General features: G+C 38.8%; 2 protein-coding genes across 2 annotated transcripts; both read right to left on the reverse strand.

Annotated features, from left to right (window-relative positions):
* Positions 1-1,356: 1,356 nt before the first annotated feature.
* LOC128360882 (extracellular calcium-sensing receptor-like) lies at positions 1,357-5,252 on the reverse strand. The gene is made up of 6 exons (XM_053321430.1): positions 5,047-5,252; positions 4,640-4,925; positions 2,987-3,799; positions 2,667-2,897; positions 2,403-2,526; positions 1,357-2,270 (listed from the first exon to the last, which is right to left on the reverse strand). The coding sequence occupies exons 1-6, from the start codon at positions 5,250-5,252 to the stop codon at positions 1,357-1,359; spliced, it is 2,574 nt and encodes an 857-aa protein (XP_053177405.1).
* An 814-nt stretch (positions 5,253-6,066) lies between these two features.
* LOC128360111 (extracellular calcium-sensing receptor-like) lies at positions 6,067-10,346 on the reverse strand. The gene is made up of 6 exons (XM_053320440.1): positions 10,126-10,346; positions 9,747-10,029; positions 8,633-9,439; positions 8,312-8,539; positions 7,108-7,231; positions 6,067-6,965 (listed from the first exon to the last, which is right to left on the reverse strand). The coding sequence occupies exons 1-6, from the start codon at positions 10,344-10,346 to the stop codon at positions 6,067-6,069; spliced, it is 2,562 nt and encodes an 853-aa protein (XP_053176415.1).
* Positions 10,347-10,568: the final 222 nt, after the last annotated feature.

A 10,568-nucleotide genomic window follows, 5' to 3' on the forward strand; every position in this document is an offset into this window, starting at 1 on the left:
TTCCACAAAAGTCATCAAGTAAAGCAGAATTTATTTGTACAGTATAGCCCAGTATCACAAATCACAAATTTCGCAACTAATTGTTGGTTAAGTCAAAAAAGATGAATGCTAAATTTGGATTTAATGGACTCAACATATTTGGATTGTCTGATATCAGCACAGAGGCCACCTGCTGACACACTCAGGATTTCTGTATTTTGAGAGTGGAAAGCACGAGTTGGAATAAAAGGTTTAATGAGATCAGACAGATATGTATGGAAGCGTATCTGCACCTTTATTCAAATGGCAATTCATTTTGCAAAATGGCAATTCAATCTTCAATTTTGTAATGCAATTTGAAAATGCATTTGGCAATTCACAATTCATTATGCAAAGTGATAATGCAATCTTCAATACAGTTTTAATTATCTCAATGAAAACTAGAAATGAAAATTAAATTATGTGAATTGCATTTTCATGGGGCATGCTCATTTAGTATTTTAATATGTCAGCAGAAGAACCTTAAAGTCTGATCTAACATGGATAAGAAGCCATGGAAGGGAGAATGGAATTGGTTTAATATGGTCAGATTTTCTTGTTTTAGTATAATACTCTAACTGCAGCATTTTGAACCACCTGAAGACATTTATTACTAGTAAATGGCAAACCTGAAAGCAGAACATTACAGTAATCAAGTTTGAATGAAACAAATGCATGTATTAGAGTCTGTGTCAGCCATGGACAAGGAAGACTGGTGATGTATTTAATGTGCTTATCAAAGGAGAAGCTCAGATCAAACGTAACACCAAGATTCTTGGCTGCCACCCTTTGTGAAATCACAGTGGTGGAGTGTTACTATTTCTTGATCAGCATCTCAGTTTTATTTGAATTTAGAAGCAGGAGGTTTTTCACAGCAGTCAAGTAGGCCTCTAATTTAGTAATATCATCAGCCTTTATAGGCAAATATATATGTATCATTTTGTAATGAACTATGAAAGTACTGAGGAGTTAATAGACTTCTTTTTAAAACAATACAAAACATAGTGGACATCTTATGTAATGTTTGATTGTTTTATTTCAGTTTTATTAATATATTGTGTAAATACAAAGATATATCATTTTAAATATTAAATAACCATTATATTATAGAAAGCACAGGTACAGTTTTTGTTTGGTCTCATGTTTATTTTGTACATTTTCAGGTCATTGATATGTAGCCTGATGTATAATTAAGTGTAGTTACAGCATGAGCTCAAAAAAACATTTTCCTGAAAAAAGAAAGTGCACATTTATAAGTATCGAAGTGTAAACTAATTAAAGTAATGAAATGTGAATAATTATAAATACAAAATCTATTACTGTGATTAAACAAGTTACTCAAAAGGCTCTCTGATTCACTTTGCCCATCAAATGTTTCTTTGTGTTGTTCTCTGGTTTCAACAAAATTATATAGCACTTGGGCACAAAAATACAAAAAAGCATTCCATAACTCGAAGCCAGAATAGCAAATATCTCCACAGCTACAGTGAACTTCCCAGGAGAGCTGACATACGCTGGGATAAAGGTGATCCAGACTGCACAAAATATCAACATGCTGAAAGTGATAAATTTAGCTTCATTAAAATTATCTGGCAACTTCCGAGCCAAAAAAGCAAGCACAAAACATAACATAGCTAAGAGTCCTATGTAGCCTAACACAGCCCAGAAACCTATGGGTGATCCCAAGGCACATTCTAGAATAATCTTCTCCTTATAGTGATTCATGTTTTTAAAAGGAAAGGGAGGATTGATTGTTAACCAAAGTATGCAAATCAAAACCTGTATAAGAGTGAAAGCCAGAACACTGAGTCTCTGCTGTGTAGGCCCAAACCATTTCATCACACTACTACTTGGAAGTGTAGCTTTAAAGGCCATTAACACTACTATAGTTTTCCCAAGAACACATGACATACAGAGCACAAAGGTGATCCCGAATGCTGTATGACGCAGCATACAGGACCACACAGAGGGCCTGCCCATAAAGGTAAGAGAACACAGGAAACACAGAGTCAAGGAGAAGAGCAGCAGGAAGCTCAGCTCAGAATTGTTGGCTCTGACAATTGGAGTTTGCCGGTAATGGAAAAATATCAGGGCTACAGTCATTGCCAGGCATGCCCCAAAAACAGAAAAGGTGACCAACAGTATACCCATCAGTTCTCTGAAGGTGAGGAACTCAATAGCTTTCAAGTCACAGTTATTCCTCTCTTCGTTGGTCTTGTACTCTGGAGGGCATTTGTCACATTTCACTGCATCTGAAAGAATAAATATGTTTAGGCTGTACAGCACGCACATCTTCAGATATACCAGTAAAGTACTGGCAGTGATTTTGCCCAACAGAAACACGGTGAGTGCTAGAGTAAAGGCAAGGAATCCTGCTGTCTCACTTGTACTGTTGCTGAACTCCCCTTCAGCACAGGTGATGCAATCAAAACAGCAGATAGGCTTGCCCTTAACAAAAGCCCGACGGGTCCCCGGCAAACAGCTCTCACTGCAAACAGACCTCGGCACCTGCATCACAGTGATAAATTAATTAATCATAATGTTCAGACACATGCATAAAACTACTCATAATGATGCCTTGAGAAACTGATTAATTACTTTTTGAAATCTTTATTTAAACATTGAGTTAATCACCTACATTGACTTACTTTTGGACTCTCGCCTGCCCAGATGGCTTTCACACCTGGTTTCATTTCAAATTGCTGACCCTCAGGCCGAGACGCATCATAGTAACCAATGGTTTCAAAGAGTATGTAACCTGTCTCATCCATCTGCCAGTTAACCAGTGCATAACGTGCTACAGGGTCACCCAACTCATCAAAGAACACATTTTCACCAATCTTAGTGGTGAAATTGACCTGGTTTAGGTAATGCAGCACCTGCAGGGAAACAGTGATGTTCTTACTTAACTTGATCACGATTAACATAGATTTCTGATTTTTGAAAAACATCATGCATTTATGTTTACCTGCCATGGTTTTACATTTTCTCTATCTGCACAAGAATTGTTCTCAAAAGGTCCTTGTCCATTATGGCAGGTAAATAGCATGTGCAGAGCATGAGCTAAAGCATATGTGGCCTTGTAAACATTATTCAGCAGACTGGAATCTGAAACATCTGTGAAGCGTGAGTTTGTGTCCCACAGAGACTCCTTCCCAGTGCAGGCTGCAACAGAAGTCTGGGCGTGGGGAGTCAGGGTGCAGCTGAACATTGTCTCCCACAACCCCACAAGTCCCTGATTCCCTTGTGTGGTGGATGGCCTGCTGTTAGCCAGGAACTCCTGCAAGCCAGGGATGTGAGCATTGAGTGCTGCAAAGCCCACTGCTCCCTGGACTACAGCATAGTTTACAGGAGAGGCAATATAGCGATAAGTGATCCATCCCTCACTGCCTACCCACTGCAGGCCTGTCACGTTCTGAGCATGAAGCTCTTTGATGAGAATGTCAAGATCTGTGCCATCAGCAAATGCCACAATTACCTTAGAGGTGGATTTCTTTATAATGTCCACCACTTCTAAGAACCACTTCCTCGGATCAGTTCTGTAAATCGCTACCGAGTACTCAACACAGACACCTTCCTTTTGAGCTGCATCAAGGAAAGTGGCCATACCGCCATTCCCATAGTCACTATTGGTTCTGATAGCCCCGACCCATGTCCAGCCAAAGTGTTTCACCAGCTTTGCCAGTGCTTTACTCTGGTAAATGTCACTAGGAATAGTTCTGAAGAAGGAAGGATAGTCTCTTCTATTGCTGAGACACGCACAAGTCGCTGAATGACTGATCTAAAACAAAATATAAGAGGAAAATACAATAAGGACAGATGTCTTCAGTGTCCCTATGTAAAGCAATTGTAATAATAAATTAACAGTCCAGATTCAAACAGAAAATCACCAAGAGTGGTCCAGCTGAATGCAGTTAGAATTTTATTTGTTGACAAATAAACATCCTCTATGCAGAAATGATACAATGATCTCAGATAAATGTTTCTTTTTATACTGATAATTTTGCTAACCATCATGGAAAAGTGGGAATTCCCCTTTGGCCGAGTAAGTTTCAACCAATCAGCTTCCTTTCAAAACAACTTTTCTTGGCACCGATCAATATGATGCCCACTCCATCCACTTTTTTTCAGAGTGTGGCCTTGAGACTTCAGTATTTTTATACAGGGGTTACCTCAGTTCATCGGCTGGTGGCCACTCAATTTAGGCTGTATTCACTATAGGCCGTATCAATTCTAATACTGTGAAATTACTTTTCTTACTGCATTTTCTTTTTAAAGATAATAATAGTAAAAGTATGGTATATTTAATCACATACATTTTAGTGTATAGTTATCAGATCATCAAATGTGCTTATTCACTCAGTAAATGCAGAATCACATACACCTCTTCTTTTATCATAATGCCCTCAGTTTTGATTATCTTTAGCAAATAACAATCCATAATCATGTACCCTTTAAGCAGATACAACATTGTTCATTGTTAGTATTTATCACCCAAATGTTACACTACACAATGTAAAGAAATGATAAAAGTAAAAAAATATTTTGCACATATTACATTAGTTCTCATCTAACAAATCAAATTTGACAGTTAATGTGTGTTCAGAGAATGCTCACTCACCACAGGTATATGAAAGGGTCCCATGGTGCGTGCAATACCTATTGTGGAGGTGGATGTAGTTTCCCCTATGACAGCATGCACAGTGGAGAGCTTGTCACAGCTACCTTTCCCACTCTCATACCCATTCATCAGGTTTAACGATGCTCTGATGGACAGAGGGATACTGGGGCAAGAGTCAAAGATCCTATAGCCCAATGTCACCCCTGGCAGTAGCTCCGAGCTGTTGTTGATCTCCTCTATGGCGAACATCATAGTGTAAGCGTACTGAAGTTCTCCTGGGTCCAGCCTAAATTTAGCAAAATATTAAAAATTTGACACATACAAATGACGTTTACATCCAAAACATGGACAAAGTAACACTCTTTTTTTAAATTACAGGTTGTTGTTTTTTCTCATCCTTCTCTTACCCTTCACACTGGATTGTTCCTGGGTTGACTTGGAGAGCTGGGTTGACACTGACTGGGTTCTGATGGAAGGAGAAAATGCCTCCAATGTTGATGTCTCCTGCCTTAGAAAACTGAGACAGTTCTTTTGTCCCATATGTTTGACACACAGGCTTTACTTCTCTGATAGCTAGGAGGGAAAGAAGGAGCAGATCTGCTATCAAAAGCATAGTTGCTCACCTCAACACCTACTACCCAAAGACAAAAACCCTCTAGTCTGTTCATTTTATAGGGTTTTTCTTGTAACTATCTCAAAGCCAGAGGGTGGAATGAATATTGAGCTTTTCTAAACCAATGACAGCACTTGTGGTGTGACTTACAGATTGATGGGCCTATTATAGAGCCTGCTACATTTCTACGTCATTTAAAAAAAAAAAGCATAACCCATTGCTAACGACTTTTGATTTCAAGCCTAATGAAGACCAAAATGCATCTATTTTCCTCATAAAAATTGTTTCCATTGCTCAAATGATGCAAATTTCTCACATTAAACAACAAATTCATCTTTATTTTCCACATCAAATATTTAACTAAGAAAGCATTCTAAAGGAAAATTAATACATATCTCAAAGAGATGTGGATTTTCAATCAGCGCCTTTGGGTTTGTTTGCAAATTGTTTGTAAATGTAAGACAATGTATTACTTACGTGCTCTTTTAGGGATGCAAAACATGTAATTTGGTACAGCTGAGAACATTTCCATCAGATTAATAGATGAGCTTTTAAGGAAAATGCATATTAAATGCATTAAGTTTGCAAAACTGCTCAGGAAATTAATGCTCATAAGGTCATACTGTCAGTGCACTAGCAGTAGTAAGAGTTACTGATAAAACAAATGCAATGCTATAATATTATGTCAATTACACGTTTAATGTGGCCAGAAAAAACCCCAAAAACTCTTCAATGCATTTAGCAGAACCTACTTACTTTTTAATAACAATTACAGTGCATACATTCTAGTGTCACTATTCTAATGTAAAGTTTTTTAATTGTTTCTCCCCATCATATGTTTTTTAGTATTTCTCTCTGGTTTCAATAGTAAAATATAACATTTTGGAGCAAATATAGAGAAAAGTAAGCCAAAGCTAGAAGCCAGAATAGCAAATATCTCTACAGCTACAGTGAACTTCCCAGGAGAGCTAACATAAGCTGGGATAAATGTGACCCAGACTGCACAGAATATCAGCAAGCTGAAGGTGATGAATTTGGCTTCATTGAAATTATCAGGCAGTTTACGAGCCAGAAAAGCAAGAATGAAGCATAGCAGAGCCAGGAGTCCTATATACCCCAGTACGGCCCAGAAACCTAAAGGTGAACCTAAATCACATTCAAGAATAATCTTTTCTGTAGCATGAGCAGTATTTTTGTAAGGAAATGGTGGGGCAAGAGTTAACCACAGCACGCAAACAAACACCTGAAGTAAAGTACAGCTGAGAACACTCGTTCTCTGAAGTGGAGCAGAACACTGAGTGACTGTATTTGCTGGCCTTTTGGCCTTAAAGGCGATCACCACTGCTATGGTTTTGGCCAAGATACAAGACATGCACAAGGCAAAAGTGATGCCGAATGCAGTGTGGCGCAGCATACAGGACCACTCAGTGGGTCGGCCTATGAACGTCAGAGAACACAGGAAACACAGAGACAAGGAAAAGAGCAGCAGGAAGCTCAGTTCGGAGTTACTGGCTTTGACAAGGGGGGTGTGACGAAACCGAAAGAAGACACATGACACCACCAGTGTTAAACCTGCTCCAAACAATGAGAAAGCAGCGAGGAGGGCCCCCATGGTTTCACCATAAGATAGGAACTCAATCACCTTTGGAACACACTGACTATTATCGTTATTTGACCAGTATTCCAGCGAGCATCGCAAACACTCTGCAGAATCTGAATTGAAAACATGAAACACAAAGTTTATATTAAAATAAACACCAACTGTATGTAGTGACTTATATGTGTAATACTAGAAAACACTGATTCTGTAGCAATGTATAATGAATGACTGTATTTAAAAAAGCCTTATTCTCACTGTTGGAGTTGCTGATCTCCCCAGCAGCACAGGGGATGCAGGAGAAACAGCAGATGGGTTTGCCTTTAATCACAGCCTGGCGGAAACCTGGCAGACAGCTGTCACTGCACACAGACCGAGGCCTCTGTAACAAAATCACAGCTCATCAGTACTCACAGTTTGTTTCTCCTCCAATCCAAATCTTACTTCAATTGATAAAGTACATTTTCCCATCATCATAGTGCCTTAAAAACCGGTGTATAAGACGGTGCGTCTATAATACAATATTTTTCATTTAAAAGTGGGGTGCGTCTTATACATCGGAGTGTCCTATCCACCAGTAAAATACAGACAGAGGTTGGATCTGGATATGATGTATATAAAATGCCATCCACACTAAGAATAACTATAACCGTAAAGATGATGTGAGCGACCACACTTATGAACTATAACATTAAACAGCTGTGTCGGCAGCTAATGAAAATAGACCTGTTAATGTTGTATGTTGGACACTGTATGAAATATGTAAAGTTACTGTGTTCTTTTAAAAGGTTTAATTGAAACCCGTAGCATAACCCGAACCCAGTCAGAGTTAATATACCGGTCCAGTTCAGTTAAACAAATCAGTACCGGACCATTAACCATCAACCTGACACACTGTCTCAGGTGTAATATGTGTGTTTTAATTGTGGTTCTAATAAAAGTAAATTGAGAAAGTTTTGGAGTATAAACATATGTGTTTACTGGTGCATTCAAATAACCAGTCTTAGAAAAGAAACTAGAAAAGTGTTTTTCCCAGCATGAGACCCCTCAAAATAGACTGCATCTCCTGGTGCAACTTATACACCTGTTTTTACGATATATGAATATACTTCAAATTCTTGATCATTAAACCACTTTTCATTTTGAAGATCTAATTTGAAATCTTGTCAAGACCCATATGATTTCATAAACAATATTGACTTGCCGATTTGTAATGCTGAATATGGTTTGTGGAATAATGATCACTACAAAATTCTTGATAGGCTATTATTTACAGCAAGTAATGTGAAATTAAAAAAAGAGATTTTATTAAATTAATGTTCATGATAGTGTTGTTGTCAGCCAGCTGAAGTTTAAGCAATGTACACGTCTGCGTCTGAATCTACTAAGAACAAAAGAAAAATACTAATCAACCTCCAGTATTTAAATATTCTAGACATGAGTATTTTAACAGGTCTGATACCGTTGGGGATTCAGCAGCCCATGTTATGTTTATTTCATTTGTGGTAAACTGCTTCCTGTTTGGTAGTGAAGCATCATAGCTCCCAACTGCCACAAACACAATGTTTCCTGCCTGGTTTTTCTGCCAGTTCACCAGCTCATAAGTTGCTACAGGGTCTCCATTCTCATCAAAGTATATGCTTTCTCCTGATGGAAGGGTGAAATTCACACTTTGTAGGTATTTCACAACCTGCCAAAAGAGAATAGTGGTGAATAACTTAAATTACATGGGGTTGTTTAAGAAGTCATATTAATTACATTACTTATGAAGATGACATCTGACCTGTTTTGGCTCTAAATTTTCTCTCCATATACAGGACTGGTCCACATTTTCAACCCTTTGTGTGCATTTTAACATGTTATGCATGGCATGAGCCACAGTATACACAGCCTTATACACATTGTAAGATATCCTTAGCTCTGACACATCAGTGTAAGGATTATTAATATTCTCTAATTTCTCAGAGCCAGAGCACTGTGGTTGACCATGCATACTGGATTGAAAACTGCAGCCAAACGTGGCTTCCCAGAACTCTTTCAGCAGGCTATTTTGAGGATTTTGACTTGGGTTAACCTGAAGAAGAAAATCTCTGAGGCCTGGGATCTTTCCCTTTCTGATAGTGAAGCCAAGAGACCCTGTGAGGATGCTTGAGTACCTCTCTACATCCATATATCCTCCTGTGATCCAGGACTCACTGCCCACCCACTGCAGCCCAGTCAAGTTCTGGTTCAGAGCCTCCTCAAGTAGAATGTCCATTTCACCCTGGGAGATGAAGGCAACTATAACCCGAGCACTGCCACTACGGATCACTCTGACAATCCTGGCAATGTACTCACTTGCATCAGTCCTTGAGATGACCTCTGAGTACTCAATACAGATCCCCAGCTGCTGAGCAGCTGTGATAAATGTTGCCATGCCACTGTTACCATAGTCATTGTCACTTCTAACTGCCCCAATCCAGGTCCAGCCAAAGTGCTTTACCAGTTTTGCTAAGGCTCTACTCTGGTAGTAGTCACTGGGGATGGTTCTGAAGAAGGAGGGGTACTCATTTCTGTTACTCAGACAAGCACAAGTGGCAAAGTGGCTGATCTAATAGAAACACATAGGAGGGGAAAACACATTAGTAACAATGCAGTGTTCCAAGACTGACCATCAAGTATTACAGTATGTAAACAAATACAGTCTGATACAACATCTGACCTTTGACTCAATCTGCTGCATCTGTATGAACCCTGGCTACCTTAATTCTGACATAGCCCTAAAATCCACCACAATATTACCAACATTTAGTCTAAGTTATCTAAGTCTAAGTCATTTAAGCTCTGAATGTCCAAATAAAATGTGATTTGATAAAAAAGGTCATGGTGAGAAGAGTCAAGAAGGAGCACATATTTACCATTGGTATTTGGAAAACCCCTGAAATTTGTATCATCACAATGGTTAACGAGGACTCCGAGGCACCAATAATAGCATGAACAGATGACCGGCAGGTTTTCTTTAAAGTCCTCCCTTCTCCATTGATTACACCCATTATTGCACGTGTTGAAGGCAGTGTTGAACTACAGCTGTCAAACACCTTATAGCCAATTGAGACATTAGGCAGCAAAGAGCTGCTATTGTTGATCTCTTCAATGGCAAAAATCATTGTTTGAGCAAAATTAAATTCTTTGAGATTCATCCTGGTAAAAAAGTAAGATTTTCACAGTTTTCAGACTTTAAGTGACTTTTTTAAGTTAAGAAAACCAACATAGGTAAGACAAAACAACAAACTATACCTTGAGCATATGATACGTTCTGGAGCATCTGTGAAGAAGAGCGGAGGGTTTGAGACTTGTTTATGGATGGAGAAAACTGCTCCAATAGTGATGTCTCCCTCCTTAGATAACAGAGGAAACTCTGGGCTCCCTAGCATCTTACAGTGCCCAGTGTCTTCCTCTGCTCCAACAGCTCCCATGAAAAACACGAACAGTAACATAACATCGACACAATTACACATCTGGTGCAAACAGGCACATACAAAACTGTACCACTGACCAAAACATGTGCCTCCTTTGAGCAGAGCTTTATAAAACTGCAGATGATGATGATTGAAATCCTCTCATCAAATCACAGTGTAATGACGTCAGACCACCATGCTGTTCCTCATGTAAGATGATATTTACTATTTTTCATACCAGTATGTCATTGTTACTGTGAGTTGTAAATAAAATACTAAGAA

Source organism: Scomber japonicus, chromosome 6 (genome assembly GCF_027409825.1).
Source record: "Scomber japonicus isolate fScoJap1 chromosome 6, fScoJap1.pri, whole genome shotgun sequence".
Lineage (NCBI taxonomy): Eukaryota > Metazoa > Chordata > Actinopteri > Scombriformes > Scombridae > Scomber > Scomber japonicus.